The sequence below is a fragment of the Delphinapterus leucas genome, chromosome 13 (assembly GCF_059928025.1).
Source record: "Delphinapterus leucas isolate spDelLeu-1000000601 "Yukka" chromosome 13, BTC_Dleu_Yukka2, whole genome shotgun sequence".
Classification (NCBI taxonomy): Eukaryota; Metazoa; Chordata; class Mammalia; order Artiodactyla; family Monodontidae; genus Delphinapterus; species Delphinapterus leucas.
The window spans coordinates 41,314,979-41,334,917 of record NC_143141.1 but is presented as its reverse complement, the minus strand read 5'-3'; the positions used below and the strand labels follow the sequence as shown (position 1 = coordinate 41,334,917).

At 37.0% G+C, this 19,939-nt stretch overlaps 1 protein-coding gene across 4 annotated transcripts in view; it reads right to left on the bottom strand.

The window, feature by feature from the left end:
- Window positions 1-19,939, bottom strand: part of WDPCP (WD repeat containing planar cell polarity effector) — a 611,687-nt gene that overhangs the window by 242,943 nt on the left and 348,805 nt on the right. For all 4 annotated transcript variants that reach the window (XM_089922334.1, XM_089922333.1, XM_089922336.1 and 1 more), the window contains 3 exons: window positions 18,901-19,015; window positions 16,523-16,656; window positions 12,833-13,024 (listed from right to left, as the gene is read on the bottom strand). In XM_089922334.1, coding sequence (XP_089778460.1) covers window positions 12,833-13,024; window positions 16,523-16,656; window positions 18,901-19,015 — 441 coding nt within the window. The remainder of the gene's footprint in view (window positions 1-12,832; window positions 13,025-16,522; window positions 16,657-18,900; window positions 19,016-19,939) is intronic.

The window sequence follows — 19,939 nt, the reverse complement described above, 5'->3', positions numbered from 1 at the left end:
CCAGGCCACAGGCCGGTACCAGTCCGTGGCCTGTGAGGGATCCGGGCCGCACAGCAGGAGGTGAGCAGCAGGCAAGCGATCGCAGCTTCACCTGTATTTACAGCAGCTCCCCAACGCTCACATTACCACCTGAGCTCCGCCTCCTGTCAGATCAGCGGCGGCATTAGATGCTCATAGGAGCGTGAACCCTACTGTGAACTGCACATGTGAGGGATCTAGGTAGCACGCTCCTTATGAGAATCTAATGCCTGATGGTCTGAGGTGGAGATGAGGCAGTGATGCTAGCGCTGGGGAGAGGCTGCAAATACAGATTATCATTAGCAGAGACCATAATAAATCAATTGCTTGCAGACACATATCAAAACCCTATCAGTGAGTGGCAAGTGATAATTAAGCTGCATCTGGTGGCAGGCTTTATAGTGGCAAGTGAGTTGATGTACTTCAATTGTACAGCTGCATCTGGTGGCAGGCTTTAAGTCAGAATCCGACATTTATTTTAGTCTGCACATGGCCTGCCCATTATTTTATTTACCACTTCTGTCTGCGCCTCTTTCCCGTACTGAGCACTTGTCTCAGTCACAGTTTTGGTAAGCCCACAAGCTAACCTTAGCCAAAATGAGTAAAAAAACAAATGTCGCTGGAGAGCTTCTTTGAAAAGGAGGAAAGACCAAATGATAAGACAGCAGAAGACTCTAAGACTGCCAACAAAAAGAAAGCTGCATTTAAAAGAAAATACCAAGAGTCCTACTTAAATTAATGGGTTCATTGCAACAGGTGATTCACACTCTCCAAGCCTGCTTTGTATAAATATGTGGCAACCGGCTACCCAACAAAGCCATGAAACCTTCAAAACTGCTTCGCCACATGGAGACCAAGCACCCTGCATTAAAAGACAAGCCTTTGGAGCTTTTCAAAAGAAAAAAACGTGAACACAAAGAACAGAAGCAATTATTGAAGGCCACCATTTCATCAAATGTGTCTGCACTGAGAGCATCATTCTTAGTGGCTAACCACATTGCTAAAGCTAAGAAGCCCTTTACTATTGGTGAAGAAGTTGATCCTGCCTGCTGCTAAGGACATCTATCGTGAACTTTTAAGAGAGGCTGCAGTTCAAAAGGTGGCACGTGTTCCTCTTTTGGCTAGCACCGTAACAGACGAATTGATGAAATAGCAGAGCATATTAAGGCGCAATTGTTAGAGAGGAGTAATGAGTCACCGTGGTACGCAATCCAGGTTGATGAGTCTACCAATGCTGACAACAAGGCAACAATGCTTGTTTTTGTGCAATATATTTTTCAGGAGGATGTGCATGAGAATATGCTATGTGCACTTTTGTTGCCAACCAATACCACAGCGGCAGAACTATTCAAGTCTTTGAATGATTACATATCAGGAAAACTGAATTGGTCATTTTGTGTCGGTATATGCACGGTTGGAGCAGCTGCCATGACTGGACGGCTTTCTGGTTTCACTACTCGGGTCAAAGAGGTCACTTCTGAATGTGAGTCTACGCACTGTGTCATCCATAGAGAAATGCTGGCTAGCCGAACAATGTCACCTGAACTTAACATTTTGCAGGATGTGATTAAAATTATCAACCACATTAAAGTACATGCCCTTAACCCACGTCTGTTCATGCAGCTCTGTAAGGAGATGGATGCAGAGCACACGTCTTCTCTCATACACAGAAGTGAGACGGCTTCTAAAGGTAGATCACTGGCCAGAGTTTCTGAGTTATGAGAGCCGCTCCAGAGATTTCTTTTAGAAAAACAGTCACCACTGGCAGCACATTTTAGTGACACAGAATGGGTCGCAAAACTTGCTTACTTGTGTGACATATTCAGCCTGCTCAATGAACTCAATCTGTCACTTCAGGGGAGAACGACAACTGTATTCAAGTCTGCAGATAATGTGGCCGCATTCAAAGCCAAACTGGATTTATAGGGGCAACGAGTGAACACTGGGATTTTTCACATGTTTCAAGCATTAGCAGAGATTTGGAAAGAGACGGAGCCCAGGGACTTCTTTCTCCCAGCGGGTGCATGATCACCTATCTCAGCTTTCAAAAGAGTTTGAGCATTACTTCCCAACCACACAAGACCCCCGAACTGGGCAGGAATGGATCCTTGACCCATTTGTGAATAAGCCAGGTGAACTGACCTTGTCCGTGCTAGAAGAGGATCAAACTACTTGAGATCGCAAATGATGGCGGCCTTAAAAGTATGTTTGAGACAACTTCAAATCTCCATACGTTGTGGATTAAAGTCAAGGTGGAATAGCCTGAGATTACCACAAAAGCACTGAAAAGCCTGCTTCCATTTCTAATATCCTATCTTTGTGAAGCAGGGTTTTCTGCAGTGACAGCAACCAAAACGAGATTACAGAGTAGCCTGGACATAGCAACACACTTCGTGTGTCACTGTCTCCCATCACCCCCAGATGGGACCATCTAGTTGCAGGAAAACAAGCTCAGGGCTCCCACTGATTCTGCATTATGGTGAGTTGTATAATTATTTCATTATATACTACAATGTAATAATAATAGAAATAAGTGCACAATAAATGTAATGCTCTTGAATCATCCCAAAACTATCCCCACACCACCCCCCCATCTGGTCCATGGAAATACTGTTTTCCATGAAACCCGTCCCTGGTGCCAGAAAGGTTGGGGACCGCTGATTTACTTGAAATCCACACTCTTCACCCACACAGACTCAGTATTTCCTACCAACAATACTCACTCTTGAAGAATTAGACCAAATGCTATTTCAGTTTCTGAACTTCTTCCAGCTGGGCAGCATCCTTCCTTCCTTAGATCTCACTTCCATACCCTCTTCCCCACTCCAACTTGGCCAATGTGTGACATTCGTTTGGCCTTTTATTTACTTCTAATTTTTGATCATATGTCATCATTTTGACTATAAGCTTAAAAAAAATAAACTGTCTCATCTATTTTACACTTTTTTGTGTATGCTGTGTAGGCAGCTAGCCAAAAACTATGCTGGTAAGAGCTTTTTAAAAAATATATAAAATTTTTAAAAAACCTCACACTATAATGGTGGTTGAATTATCATACTTTCAGAAAGCTTAGAGATTTGTAAAGGAAGCCCTAGGGCAGAAAACTGGGAGGCCAGGTGACACTGAATAGGACCTGAACTCACACAGGGACAGCCTAAAAGGAGGGGCCAAGCAAGACAGCAGTCTTGGCATAGAACAGGTTAGCCCCAAGGTGCAGGAAGAAGGGTCCCAGGCTTCCTCAGTTCCAAAAGTATGTAAGACTCTTCCCAATAGGTTCTGTAGTTTCACCAAGAGAAAGGGGTTAAAAGGGAAGTAAGACCATGGACCCCTTATACGCCTTCTCCTCTACTGCCAATCCCTGATATCTCTAAAAGGCTAGCAAAGGTCAGATTTAATACCAAATTCTGATTAAAAAAAGAAAGGTAACACTATATATTTATTGAAGTATAGTTGATTAACAATATTATATTTGTGATTCAATATTTTTATAGATTAGACTCCATTTAAAGTTATTACAAAATAATGGCTGCATTTCCCTATTTAATACCCTACTCCTATTTTGCCCTTCCCCCATCCCTCTCCTCACTGGTAACCACTAGTTTGTTTTCTGTATCTGTAAGTCTGCTTCTGTTTTGTAATATTAATCTGTTTTATTTATTAGATTCCACATATAAGTGTTAATATAGAGTATTGTCTTTCTTTGTCTGACTTATTCCACTAAGCACACTATTCTCTAGGTCTATCCGAGTCTCTCCACATTGTTGCAAATGGTTTCATTCCTTTTTATGGCTGAATAATATTCCATTATATATATATAAACACAAATATATATATACCACAACTTGTTTATCCATTCATCTGTCGATGGACACTTAGGTAGCTTCCATGTCTTAGCAATTGTAAACAGCGCTCTTGTGAACATTGGGGTACACGTATCTTTTCAAATTAGTTTCTCTGGATGTAACCAGTAGTAGGATTGCAAGATCATATGCTAACTCTAGTTTTTTAAGGAACCTCCATACTGTTCTCCATAGTGGCTGTATCAATTTATATTCCCACCAACAGTGCAGGAGAGTTCCCTTTTCTCCACACCCTCTCCAGCATTTATTGTTTATAGATTTTTTGATGATGGCCATTCTGACTGGTGTAACGTCACACCTCATTGTAGTTTTCATTTGCATTTCTCTAATAATTAGTGATGTTGAGTATCTTTTCATGTGTCTATTGGCCATCTGTATGTCTTCTTTGGAGAAATATCTATTTAGGTCTTCTGCCCATTTTTTGATTGGGTTGTTTTCTTGATATTAAACTGTATGAATGAGCTGTTTGTATAATTTGGAAATTAATCCCTTGCCGGTAGCATTGTGTGCAAATATTTTATCCCAGTACGCTGGTTGTCTTTTCATTTTTTTAATGGTTTCCTTTGCTATGCAAAATCTTTTAAGTTTAATTAGGTGCCACTTGTTTATTTTTACATTCATTGCTCTAGGAGGTGGATCCAAAAGGATATTGCTGCAATTTATGTCAAAGAGTGCTCTGCCTATGTTTTTCTCTAAGAGTTTTATAGTGTCCAGTCTTACATTTAGGACTTTAGTCCATTTTGAGGTGTGTGTGTGTATGGTGTTAGAAAGTGTTCTAATTTCATTCTTTTCAATGTAGCTGTCTAGTTTTCCTAGCACCACTTACTGAAGAGACTTTCTTTCCTCTATTGTATATCCTTGCCTGCTTTGTCATAGATTAGGTGACCATAGGTGGGTGGGCTTATCTCTGGGTGTTCTATTCTGTTCCATTGATCTATATGTCTGTTTTTGTGCCAGCACCATACTGTTTTGATTACTGTAGCTTTGTAGTCTGAAGTCAGGGAGCCTGATTCCTCCAGCTCTGCTTTTCTTTCTCAAGATTGCTTTGGCTATTCGTATTTTTTTGTGTTTCCATACAAATTGTAAAAATTTTTTGATCTGATTCTGTGAAAAATGCTATTGGTAATTTGACAGGGATTGTGTTGAAACTGTAGGTTACTTGGGGTACTACAGTCATTTTGACACTGTTGATTCTTCCAACCCAAGAACATGGTATATCTCTCCACCTGTTTGTGTCATCTTTGATTTCTTTCATCAGTATCTTAAAGTTTTCTGAGTACAGGTTTTTTGCCTCCTTAGATAGGTTTATTCCTAGGTATTTTTTTTTTTTATGTGATGATAAATGGTACTGCTTCCTTAATTTCTCCTTCTGATCTTTTGTTGTTAGTATATAGGAATGCAAGAGATTTCTGTGTATTAATTTTTTATCCTGCAAGTTTACCGAATTCATTGGTGTGCTCTACTAGTTTTCTGGTAGCATCTTTAGTATTTTTCTATGTATAGTATCATATCATCTGCAAACAGTGACAGTTTTACTTCTTCTTTTCCAATTTGGATCCCTTTTCTTTTTCTTCTCTGATTGCTGTGGCTAGGACTTCCCAAACTATGTTGAATAAAAGTGGACCAAGTGGGCATCCTTGTCTTGTTCCTGATCTTAGAAGGAATGCTTTCAGAATTTCGCCATTGAGTAGGATGTTAGATGTGCGTTTGTCATATATGGCTCTTATTACGCTAAGGTATGTTCCCTCCATACCCACTTTCTGAAGAGTTATCATAGATGTTGAATTTTATCAAAAGCTTTTTCTGCATCTATTGAGATGATCATATTGTTTTTATTCTTCAATTTGGTAATGTGGTGTATCACACTGATTGATTTGTGAATATTGAAAAATCCTTGCATCCCTGGGATAAATTCCACTTGATCAAGGTGTATGATCCTTTTAATGTATTGTTGGAGTCAGTTTGCTAGTATTTTGTTGAGGATTTTTGCATCTATGTTCATCAGTGATACTGGCCTGTAATTCTTTTCATGATATCTTTGGTTTCGGTAACAGGGTGATGGTGTCCTCATAGAAAAGGTTCTGAAGTGTTCTGTCCTCTGCAATATTTTAGAATAGTTTCAGGACGATAGGTGTTAACTCTTCTCTAAATGTTTGGTAGAATTCACCTATGAAGCCATCTGGTCCTGGACTTTTGTTTGTTGGGAGTTTTTAAATTACTGATTCAATTTCAGTACTGGTAATTGGTCTGTTCATATTTTCTATTTCTTCCTGGTTTAGTCTTGAGAGATTGTACCTTTCTAAGAATTTGTCCATTTCTTCTAGAATGTACCAGTTTAGTGGCATGTAGTTCTTCATAGTAGTCTCTTATAATCCTTTGTGTTTCTGTGGTGTCTATTATAACTTCTCCTTTTTCGTTTCTGATTTTATTGATTTGGACTGTCTCCCTTTTTTTCTTTTTTTATGAGCTTTTTTTTTTTTAAGGAATTTTGCCTTTTTTTTCCCCAAATTTTATTTATTTATTTGTTTATTTATTTATGGCTGTGTTGGCTCGTCGTTTCTGTGTGAGGGCTTTCTCTAGTTGTGGCAAGCGGGGGCCACTCTTCATTGCAGTGCGCGGGCCTCTCACTATCGCGGCCTCTCTTGCTGCGGAGCACACGCTCCAGACGCGCAGGCTCAGTAATTGTGGCTCACGGGGCTAGTTGCTCCGCGGCATGTGGGAACTTCCCAGACCAGGGCTCGAACCCGTGTCCCCTGCATCGGCAGGCAGATTCTCAACCGCTGCGCCACCAGGGAAGCCCCTCCCTTTTTTTCTTGATGAGTCTGTCTAAAGGTTTATCAATTTTGCATATCATTTAAAAGAACTAGCTTTTAGTGTCATTGATCTTTTCTTTTTTTTTTAGTCTCTATTTCATTTATTTTTGCCCTGACCTTTATGATTTATTTCCTTCTACTAACTTTGGGTTTTGTTTGTTCTTTCTCTACTTGCTTTAGGAGTAAAGTTTGGTTGTTTACTTGAGATCTTTCTGGTTTCCTGCGGCAAGCTTGTATCACTATAAATTTCCCTCTCAGAACTGCTTTTGCTGCATCCCATAGGTTTTAGATCATCGTGTTTTCTTTTTCATTTGCCTCAAAAAATGTCTCATTTCATTTTTTGATTTGCTTTTTGATTTCTTCAGTGATTCAGAAACCAGACCTTATTGAAGAAACCGATAATTCCAGGTTTGCAGCAGGAAATGTACAAGAAAGCATGGACCGTATTGTTACACCAGAGGGAAGCTACCCAAGACTACTGAGGTCATGACAAGAAGAGGAGCCAACTTGAGGAGGTTCCCACTGCCCAAAGTTAAGAATCTGAGCTTTCTAAAGGATAACAATTACAATTTATGAAACCCATTAAGTCAAGTATGTTTAAATCCATGAATTAATAATGCTATTAAAAAAACAAAAACTAATTGGTTACCTTCAGGGAGTGATAGGGAACCAATTCAATCTTGAAAACTAGTAAATAAAAGAAACAGATGCTTATCCTGATTATACTATATGAATCCAGTCACTGGGAAAACAAGTAGGAGATGAGTAGACGTGTCTCATTATAAAAATATCACAATTAATAAAAAAAAAATATCATTACATATCACCATTTTGCAACCGTCATGAATTACTGGATCTAGGCATTAAGCATCAACAGCTGCTAAAATCAAAAAAGAGAGACAACCAAAAGAGAGAAAGAGAACCTGATATTATGTGCCTTCTGATTAAAAAGCACTCCTTTTCACACAGTCTTGACAAAACTGACTACTAACTTGCAGAATTTTCAAAAGAAAAAGAAACTTGTTGAACCATACCATGATGATGGAACAACAAAATCCAGACTGTGGGACACTGCAGTTTCAACAGATAAATTTTAATTTAAAAAAAAGGGATGGAGCGGGAACTTGCAGATTAAAAGAGAGTTAAAAGACACATTAACATGTTTTAAATAGATAATATTAAACTACAGTTTTGCAGGATGCACATTTAGGTGATAAAAACTATATGAGAAAATGTGTAAAAGTCACAATAGAGGTTACTTTGGGGCACCAGGAAAGGGTTGAGATCAAAACAGAGTACGTGGCGCTATTGCTGGTGCCTGGCAAAGTTCTATTTCTTGACCTGAGTGTGGTTCAGGGGTGTTTCCTTAGTAAAAGCTCATTAAACTATATATTTAGTCTCTGTGGTTTTCCTTAGTGTGCTTTAAAATAAAGAGATTTAAAAAAAAATCATCCCTAAAATAGAAAATCTTGGTTATCTGGTGGAAAGCTAACACAGTTCATACATTTCTTTGGAAGAGATATCTTTTAAATATTTTGGCTTTTCAGTTGAATGCATTTATAATGCTTTCTGAATACTTCTTTTATCAAATTATACTGTATTAAAAGTTGGTCACATTTTGACTTTCCCATCAGTTGGCTGCTCCTCTAAATCACTGCAAAATTAGTTTTTAATTTTTATGGGAAAAAAGTTACCTTTGTGAGGTTTTATTTCCCTAGCCCTGACAACAGGTTTTAAGGTTTAATAGCTCTGCTTATGTGTTTTTGATTAATTTGGTTAAAAAAATTCAAGTGACCTTTTCTGAGTAAGATATCTTGAAATTACTGCCATACTCAGAAAGCATTATCAAATCCATACAGCTGAAAAGCTAAAACATCTGCTTGAATACAAAGGTAAGGAAAGAGTAAGTTGTGTTGTCACCACATTTTTGACAAAGTTAATGAATTAAATAGTTCTATGATGATGGTAATCACCTTTTCCAAATTTAAGTATAAAGAGTGTGAGGAATTTAAGTAAAAATGACTACCATGTTATGTACAATAATCCATACAAACATCATTAAAAACTATTTTTAAGTGAATCGTACTGATAAAAAATTTCTTTTTCTTCATACTATTGTATATTTTTCAAAACAAAATTTTTCCCCCTAGACTACATAAATCTCTCTGTTCTGTGCTTCTAATTAAGATATGTACTGTTGTTTAGAGCTCTGCAGTGTGAAATTAGACCAGCAGTTTTCTAATATCCATAAAATAAATTAAGAAATGTTCCTCCTCTGAAAGACAGATAATTCAGTCACAGAGAGCTTACTTCTATGTTTCCTTTGTTTTCTTTTTTTTTTGCTGCTTGGTAAGCCAATTTTCTACTTGGAATTTACTGTTAACACTCTCATTTGGTTCAGTATGTGGGCTTTATCCTTTCCATGGTCTGTTATGCAAAAGAGATGGCTTAAAAATTTTTTTCCAGTCTGCTGTAAAGCAGTGGATCTCAACTTGGATGCACATGAGAATCACCTAGGGAACCTGTAAAAGAATACTGATGCCTCCTACCCCTCTGGAGATTCTGATATAACTGGTCTGGGTGGGCTCCTTTGTAAAAGCTCTGCAGGTGACTGTAATGTGTTGCCAAGGCTAAGAACCACTACTCTAGGATCCTGCCATTGTCCAAATAAAAGCTTACTATCTTTTCTGATTGAAATTGGGTGGGAAATTATTTTTTTTTATGTTCTATCATTTAATAGATGCAAAGATTAAATTTCTTCTCTATGAGGCTGCTACTTTTTTAGTCTGAGTTTTAGGGTTTAAGAGTATATCATATCTCTTATTCTGAGGATTAGCTCAAGGAGTCTATTGGTTGCTAGTGAAAAAATATTTAAAGACATATGCCTGAATATTACTTTTATAGACTAGTGGTTTTAGTTCATGTTACCCTAAATAATGTGCTACAATTCACAGTTAAAGATTATGTCTTCACACACACACAAACAATTATTTCCCCAGACATTTCTTCCAAAAGCCATTCACCTTTTGCATATAGAAGTTCACGTGAGGTTCTGAAAAAGAAATCTTTACAAATTTTCCTAACAGTTTAATTTTTTTTTTTTTTTTTTTTTTTTGCGGTACGCGGGCTCTCACTGTTGTGGCCTCTCCCGTTGCAGAGCATAGGCTCTGGACGCACAGTCCCAGCAGCCATGGCTCACGGGCCCAGCCGCTCCGCGGCATGTGTGATCCTCCCGGACTGGGGCATGAACCCATGTCCCCTGCATCGGCAGGCAGACTCTCAACCACTGCGCCACCAGGGAAGCCCTAACAGTTTAATTTTGATAGACTGATTGAAAGAGCCAAATTCAAGACAAAAGCTACTTGACAAAAAAAATGAATTATATATCTTAATATATTATGATCAAAAAATTAGCTATGCAGTCAGTGGTGAACAATTAAAAATCAGGTGCAAGTATTATATACAACTTCATGAAAATCTATTCAAATACTTAAATAAGATGGATAATTTTCCAAAAATACAAATTAAGGAAAATGACTCAAGGAAAAGATAGAATTTCCGAAAAACAAACAACCCTCGAAAAATGGAATCAATTATAAAAACTCTACCTTCCTTGAAAGACAGCACACCCAGGCAGTTCTATATGAGTTTTACCAAACATTCAAGCATCATATAATTCCTTTTGGGACTAGTTCAGAGAGGAGAAAAGAGAAAAGCTAGTCAAATCACTCTATAGGGGTAGTACAACTTTGATATGAAACTTATAAAGGATAGTAAAAAAAGTAAAATTGTGGGCTTCCCTGGTGGCGCAGTGGTTGGGAGTCTGCCTGCCGGTGCAGGCGGCGCAGGTTCGTGCCCTGGTCCAGGAGGATCCCGCATGCTGCGGAGCGGTTGGGCCCGTGAGCCATTGCCGCTGGGCCTGCGCATCCGGAGCCTGTGCTCCGCGAGGGGAGAGGCCACGGCAGTGAGAGGCCCGCGTACCGCAAAAAAAAAAAAAAAAAGTAAAATTGTGTACCAACCTTGAGCAAATTGTATATCCTCTTTAAAGTTCCTCCCTTATTATCTCTCTAGGTAGAAACAATCATTCCCCACTGGCTCCTCTACAGCTTACACATACTCTATCCACAGCATTATTTAACACTTTAGTGTACTCACATGTTTTCATATTTGTCTCTCATTGGTAGACACTAAGATCCTTGCGGGCAGGGATAGTTTTGTATTTATATCCCCTGGCATGAATACAGTGCTTACTTCATGGTCATGCTCAGTAGTTGATGAATGATGTGAAAAGAGAGAGGGAAGGGCCTTTCAGGTAGAAATACCAGTAATTTGTACAGACAGGAGGTGGGAAAAAAAGAAGCAGTAAACCATTTGGCTAGAACATAGATTTGTATAAAGAAATAACATTGGAAAGGTAAGTCAGGGCCAGTCAGCGGGACCTTTTCAGTGCCGAGGCTAAGTTTAGTTTCAAAATCTACTGATGGCGTTTGAACATGCAATGGCTAAATCAGACCTGTGCTTCAGAATCCAGATGTGCACGTTTTCGAGGTGCCCAGGACCTATGTGGTTTAAATCCATCATTTTAAAAATTAGAAAACTACAGTCAGAGAGGGTAGGTGATCTACCCAAGGCCAAAGAACATAGTATTAGTTAAAAGCAGGCAGAAGCTGACAGGAAGTAAATTTGATTAAAGTCACACAGTATATGGTCAACCAACAGGCAAACCGAGGTTTATACAACTCCGAAGTCCATAAACTAGATGACACCAGGAGATGAAGTACATAGACCATACGTATACCCTTTTTGAACAGTCCTAATTTCAGGTAATAAACTCATTTCAAATAAAGGTAATTTGTGTAATGTAAAACTAAAGGCTGATTTATATTATTTTTACTTTTATTATAAAACAGAACATTTAAAAGAATTCTAGTTGGCTTTATTATATTAAGTCATTTTGATTAAGTCTTTTATTCAGTTAGCTTCTGGACCCAAGATCAATAAAATGGTGGGCATGAACAGGAATTGAACAGGAATAAAGCACTTCTTTATCCTCACAAAATCCATACCTGAAGCATTACAACTGGTATTAGTTACTACAACAAATTGGAAAAGTTCCAGAAAAAGGTAAAATAATTAGTTAAAAAGGACTCTTCAGTCTTAAAAGATAGCCTGTAAATTTATAAAACCAGAAGAGGTAGGTAGGGATAGATAAAACTTGTTCATTGTATCTCAGAATACTAATTCTGAAAAATTAAAAAACTTAAAGCCTAAAAGATAATGGATTTAGAGAAAATACAGGAACATACTATTTTACCCAAGCCAAAACATTAAAAAAAACAGGTTGGAGGAGGTTGCTTTTTTTTTAATTACATAAAAAAAGAAACAGAATTTCATACTCAAAGTACTGATGCAAGGTGAAAATAGCCATAGGTTCGTGATAATGAATGATGATGGAGAACCACTGTCAGGAATAGATAGGGCAAGATCTTGTCTGCACCTCTTAGATTAACCCTTTTTGTGCTCCTGTCCCAGGCAGGAAACTAGACTGAGAAGGCTGCTCTTCTAAAGCCCTCCTTACAAATCCTTGCCCCAGCCATGGTTTGGCACCACAGTCTTGCAGAAAATAGGCATCTGACTAATGTTTGCTACCTAACTGAAGTTTAAAGAAGGTGATTGATAACATAGCTTCGATAGGCATGAAATCATGAGCAAACAGTAATGACAGTACTAATAATGATAATGACAAGAATCACAACAGTAATTGAGAGTTTAATATATGTAGTTATTGCTCTAAATGCATGTATTATCTCATTCATCTTCGTTAACTTTATTTTTCAAATAATGAAACCATAGAGGTTAGTAATCTGCTCAAGGACAGAGAGCTAGGTAGTGGCAAAGCTAGGATTTGAACCCAGAAGCTTGTGCTATTAATCACTATGCTATTCAGGCAAGTCCTGAAACTGTGTATCCTCCAGATGTGATACTTTAAGGGATCCCATTTCATATGTAATTGCCTTTGTTGAACATTCGGAAAATAAATTATATGTTTTTAAAAGTATTCACACTTATTTCAGAATAGAAAACTAATAATCCTATTTTATTTTCTCTTCAATAAAATGTATAGATTTGCTTTAGATTTACCTCCAGTCTTCCTTGAGCATAACCCAGGAACAGCAGATTGGCTCTGTCTTTCTCAGAAGAAATGGGGGCCCAAGGCCAAGCATCATCACTGACCAGTGGCCACCAGCAAACAACTATATCTTGAACACAATTGATAGCTAGACGACGCTGTGTTGTCCTGTTTACTGGGCCAGGGATTTCATAATAGGAAATCTAATGGTTAAAAAAAAAAAAAAGCAGACAAGGATCATTTTTAAAATGCAAAATCCTCAAAGTATTGCAAAAATTAAAGCATCTGTAAATGTAGATAAATGCAAGTAAATATGCATGTTAAACATGTGCTTAAGGAGGTGTCAGAATTTACCAAATTCTTTTGACACATATATAAAAAAGACATATGTTCAAAATTCTCCCCATTTTTAGCAGAGGAAAGGAAAAGGAGAAATGTGAGTTAGGGAGGAATTGGCCATAGCAATCCCAATCAGTACCAAAATGTACAGTCATGGTTGCTTGACAGTATCGACCTACACATAGGATTTAAGACCGGCTATATTAAATGACAAGTTCAGTACTGCTGACCAAGAGTGTCTGACTACTGTTTAAGACATAACATGTTAACAATGACTGAATGACTGACAACAATAAAAGGAAAAACAACTTGAGGCAAATATCACTTTAAAGAATATATGAGACACATACACAAAAATTCTGCATAAAGGGATAAGTCACAGCATCATGCTGCATAAAAGTTTATGCAGCTTCTGAGAATTATGCTTTTCTTTCTTAGGACGGATTTGTAGAATTTATTATTCAAACTATGTTATTTTGGAACATGGTTATTTGAAAACATAAGCACGGCACCATCTGGGTGACACATGCCAAGGAAATATAGATTGCACCGTATTTCTGCTTAAGGAATTAATGGAAGGTTGATAGCTTGGAAGCCAAAAAAAAAAAAAAAAACTATCTTGCCATTGCTGGTCAGCAATAATCGAACCACTTTCTGGGGATTAAGCGCATGGCTAAGCCTACTGGACCAGACACTAGCAAAGGGCAGGGGGTCTTCTTATCAGAGAAATGCTTCTGGAGCCAGTCTCACTACATGACAGATTGCTTTCATATTCCTGTCTGCAAGGCAACAAAGGATGGCAGTAATGCGATAATGCCAGAGTGCAATGGGTGTTAAGAACCCGTTGCATTTATGTATTGTATTTAGTAAATAATCAGGCTCATCCAAATTGTGATCTCACCACTCAACCAAGGCCATTAAAATCAAGGTTAATGCTTTAATAATCCTCTGCTATTTTTTTTAATATGGTCAAAAGGAACTCTTTTCTATTTGCATGCCCATAATATTATTGACCTCTTCATCCTCTGAATGCACATCAAAAGGAACTGAAATCAAAGTAATTACCAATGTTGTTCTCTCATGGTAAACATTTAACTCCTTGCACTGTCCCTGTCCCTTCACTGTTAAATAAATTGAATTGGATTTTTAAAATGTAGACAGGAAAACCCGTTAAAGGTCAACACTTTCAGGATATTTCCCCTACATTTTTCTTTGCCAAAATTGTTTCAATCTAAAAGGATTAAATTATGGTACAGCTGTAAAGAAAAGCAGAATTATAGTACTCTACACTATTTCCTTGTTTTAAAATCCAAATGGGCAATGACAGACAACACAGATGTACTTTATGCTTTGAAGTGCAAATTCTTATATTTAAGCTCTCAATATCACTATTTTAACTAGCTATCTTCTTAAGAGAAATACCACAATGGAATTGCTAAGTCCTTAAAAATATAGCTACATTATTTTGATGTCCTACCTGCCATGTAAACATGTTACTTAAGAATTTCTAGATGAGAACTGGCACTTTCAGTCCTCACATAATGCAAATCATATATGTTATCTGAAATTTCATGTTTGCTATGAGTATTAATGGCATCAGTGTTGTATCACAATGGTCAGGAAGGCAAGTGAAATGAGTAAGTTTCTTAAAACATCCTTCCAATGGACAAATGGCAGTTTTTACTAAGTATTTAAATACCTATATTTAAAATACTGAACCAGAAAATGAAATCCATGGGTTTTCCAAAGGGAAGCAGGCTACTTCTCTAATGTAAAGAAATGACATGGAGTGCTCATGGAGTGCTTAATTTCTCAAAGCTAAAGGCAGAATGAATAAACAAATAAGTAACTCCCTTATTCAAGGTATAGGGCCCATATACTCGGTCTATTTTTCACATCTTTTCATCAGAAAAGATGACATCCTGACAGTTTCTCTCTGCTCTCATTAACGGGGAGCTAATATCATTCAGCTGAGAAGATTTTGCCAAATTATCCACCACACCTAAGATGGAGAAACTAGTCATACAAAATTTTATATAAATGCATTAAAAACAGTTATTTTAATAGCTTGAGCTAATGCATACTGGTGCATTTTAAAGACCAGTATTAGTAAATAAACAACATTTTAAGTAAATCTACAGTTAGCCATTCTGGAAAATAATATCCCATTAAGAATGCTAAACCAATTTTTTTTACTAAATATATGAATACCACTGATTTTCAGTTTAAAAGAATCAATATTATACAAAGTGTTATAGAAGCTCCACAAAGTTGGCAGACAAAACCAAATTTTAGTTTATTACCACAGTGAAACACTTATTTAATGTATTTTATCCCATGTTAAAAATCTTTTTTATAAGAGTAGATCTTTCCACTAAATAAAATTAAATCCTCCCATACCACCACCACCTCAGTCACAATAAGAAATAATGCAAAAGGGCAAAATGTTAGGTTAAATACTACTTTTCAAACACACACACAAAGTTGACTTTTAAGAATCTTTGCCCTTGTTACAGACACTCTAGGTATGGTGTAAGTGTGCATCTTGTTTAAGGAAGCTGTATATCAGCCCCGTTCCCAGTGAACTGTCTCAAATCCACGTCACAGAGGCTGGATCAATCTTGCAAACACAAGTCCTTGCTGAAAAGAGGCCTTGAACTGAAACAGCCTGGAAAATGTATTAGATACTCATCCTACCAGAGAGTATGCCTTCCAAGCAGTTAAAATGTAATGTGGCAAAACTTAAATTAAATACATCATTTAAAATAAAAATCCTGCCTTAACAGATGTAAGGTCCCTGATACAAGGAAACAAATTACCTGGAGTTACTGAAGGGAGAGATACTAACACAGGAAGGAGATTTCTTTTTGCATTTTTCTCCACAGTTAGAGTTGGGTGTGGGGGGCGGGGGAGTCTTCCCACTCTTCGTTTATTACACATTTCTATTAACCTTTGAAAGTGCCTTCTTCTTTCTTTCTTTTCTTGTGAAATGGAAGCCAGAGCAGCTATCCTTGCCTAGAAGGATGATACCGGGTCTTAGGGGAAAATGAGAATGGTGTATATACTACCACTAGCAAGAAAACCATTTTCGAATGTATAACTTGCCTCTATTATCTGTCTCTGACTTCCGTAAGTACTATATAAATTACTCCAAGCATGCCACTGTTAGACCCCCATAATGAGAGTGAAAAAGAAAACTCTGGATGGCCACTGTTTCTAGTTGATCAAGCTTAATCTTACAATAACTCGGGTTTTTCTGAAATCCAGAATCATTCAATAAAAACAAGCATAACATCAACTCATGTGATACTCTAGCATACCTTAATAATTAACAATATGACTATATAAAATGAAATCTCTACCTTATAATCCAAGGCTGAGAGTTTTTCCAGTCTTTTGTTTATATCAGGAGAACCCATCTTCTTGGTAAACTGAATAAAACATAGTTTGTTTTGTGCCAAAAATGATAAGATGATAAAGCTGTCTGTGAGAAGAGCTTAAAAAAATAAAAGATTTGATAATACTAGCAAATACTAAGTTGGAATAAAATAATAAAGAATTAACAGTTTCTTCCACTGAAATGTTACAAAAAACTATTTTCAGAAGATAAATGAATATTAATTGAAATAACTAAAGTCTCCTAGATACCATTATGACATTTTACAAAGATAATAAAGATACTGGGAATAAACAACAATCATCAATCTAATCATGCATGGATTTGATACTTTTTCTTTTTTCCTAAGACCATTTCAATATACACTGATGTTTGGGGACAACCTCCAAATAAGATGTATTTGGAATAGGGCTAAGAAAAGCATAAAATAGACCGTTTCACATCTGAATGTAAAGATAAAAACGTTCACTTTTATTTGTGCTTAGCCTTTAATCCTGTGTTTATATGATATAAACCATCTGAGAATAAATTGGATTTATTAGGGGATACAGATCCATGTTCTCCACCAATTTTTAAAAAAATTTTTCATCAATGAATCTTCTTTCTGAGGGTATACTAGTTGAATGAAATAAAGCATATTATATCCAATACACACATTATATAAAATAATATTTGATAATGAAGAGTAGCAAAAATATTTCTACAGCTTTATTTTTAGAGCACACAGGTAGATAATTAATATTCACAGGTTACATAAAGGGCCGTTAATGTTATAAAAATTGTTGATAAAAACATATAGTAGGAATTTGAGAAATGTTTTACATTGTTCTCAGCATAAAGAAATTATTGAATGTTTTATATATTTTTCTTTACTTCCATACCCTGACTGTGCAAGCAGTAACCAACAGTATATCTACACAATTACAGGAGAATCTGGAGAACTGCCAAGAAATCACATTGTTATCATGGTCTCATGAGAGTGTATCATTTGTGGTATAAATAAAAGAAACAAGTGAAAAAAGATATGTCAGTGACATGAATAGTGTTGGAAGTCTCCTTTTAATTCTTATGGAGGAGAATCAATATGACAAAATCATCACAGCCACTATTTTCTTTGCAGTGTCAATGAAGGGGTCAATTATTAGACATATGAAAATGGAACCTCTTCCATAGGGAAGCTTCCTTAGCACCATGATCCTATAAGGAAAAGGAAATGGCACACTTATAACCTTAACCCAAGCTTTCATTATCAGGAATATGGCTAATGATAGCCACCCTGCAGAGTGCTTTTCTCTGCAGGATTTATTCAGAGATATTTATTCAGAGATAGCTAGTGAGCATAGACAACAGAAGGAAGGTTTCTGTAATCTAACCTCTGTTCTTTCCATTAGATCACACTTTCCTTTGATTATTCAATTAAAGATACTGACAATTTTCAATCTCTAATGATAATGCAATCTGTTTCTTAGCCCATTTTTTTTACCTTGAATTAAGGAACATAATCTTAAAACTTCAGGAGTCAGCACACCGTAGTGCAAAGAAAATGGGCTTTGCAGCCAGAACCTGGGTTCAAATCTCAACCTAGTCATTTCTGGGCTAGTCCTTAGTATCTCATTAGTGGTCATGTTCCTTAGTATTTCAGCTTCAATTTCCTTATCCATAAAATGGAAATAACTATACCTTATAAGGAATAGTTTTTTTAATTAAATGATATACGTAGGCTAGCACAGCATAGAGCCTTTTAGGGATTAATAAATGTCAGTACCCTACTTTTTCAATTACTGGCTTAAAGTCTTTTTTTATGTGCTTCGTAGCAATTATGTACTGACTGTGATATCACTTAATGGGATTCAGATATATCTAGTATATTTGGCATTGATTTTTGATATTTATAAATACTGCCCAACTCTCTCAAAAGTTAGTATTCACAGACTTTGGTAACAGAGAATCTTCCTAAAAGCCAAAACACAGGTTTTGTTTTTGCTTTTGTTTTTTACTGGTGGCCGTGTTGACAAATTTGGGTTATTTATTATTCAAAATGAAAAATATTTGAAATGTCAACACACCAAAAAAAAAATAAACACCTCTTTTGAAAATACGTTCACATTCTTTTAAGCAAAGAGTGAAAAATACTCAAGGATATGAGCCTAACACTTGACAAAAACTTTGATATTAAATATTAGTCAAAACTTGTATGGGTCCCAAGGGTTGTAACTATGCTATTACAAGCAATTACTTGTGTTTTCAAGTCCCCAGTGGTAATAATTAGTCTACCTGTTGACACACTATTTCTCCTGCCCCACTGTTAATGCAGGCAATTGATTTGCACACGGGGATAATTACCATCACTGATGGTGTCTGAGATGAGCTTCCCCACCAGGCTTCTGTCAATCACCACTTTCTCCAGCTGCGGCCCGGAAAGGCTTAAGGACACCAGCACACCTGAACCAAAGAGAAGCTAAAACCAGGGAAAGGGGGAGAGGGGGAGGGAGATATACTGAGAATTAGAATCTTTTAAAAATCTCTCTCCAAATGCACAACTTATACAGATATTTACATGTGCATCTACACCATGGAATTATAAAGAGCTTTTCTTCTTCGAAAAACAATCACTGACATTCTGAGTAAAAAGATACAGGTGGTTAAATGATGCAACACAATAAGGGCACTGATTAGTGCTATATGCAGAAACTGAATTTAGTCCATGTTTATTAGAAGTGTAATCTTCTAAATACTTATAAAACAACCGTGTGGAAAAAACTACTTTGCACTGCATTCAGAAATGTGATGTGTCTTAAACTGAAATGTTTTCAAAGATTACTATTTATATCAGAAATTAAAAGATTTCTTAAGCTTTGAATAATCAATGCTACACATTAAATAGAGAAAAGATGCCATCATTACAATATTAACAGCAAGTATTACAATTTTTTTTTTTTTTTTGCGGTACGCGGGCCCCTCACTGCTGTGGCCTCTCCCGTTGCGGAGCACAGGCTCCGGATGCACAGGCCCAGCGGCCATGGCTCACGGGCCCAGCCGCTCCGCGGCACGTGGGATCCTCCCGGTCCGGGGCATGAACCCACGCCCCCTGCACCGGCAGGTGGACTCCCAACCACTGCGCCACCAGGGAAGCCCTACAATTTATTTGGAATTTAAACCGCACTTCTACAAATAAAGATCTTGTCTAAAATATTAAAATACATGTAAATCAAGGCAATTAAAGTAAAATGTTAAAAAATTCATAAATAAATACCACATACCAGAAATAGCTTCTCAAGGAGAGATACAGTAAAGTAGGCAGGCTTTATTAATATTAGCGTTCACCCAACCACCCAACAAAAGATGTCTGGATATCACCATTATGGTTTTATACTGCTCCTTT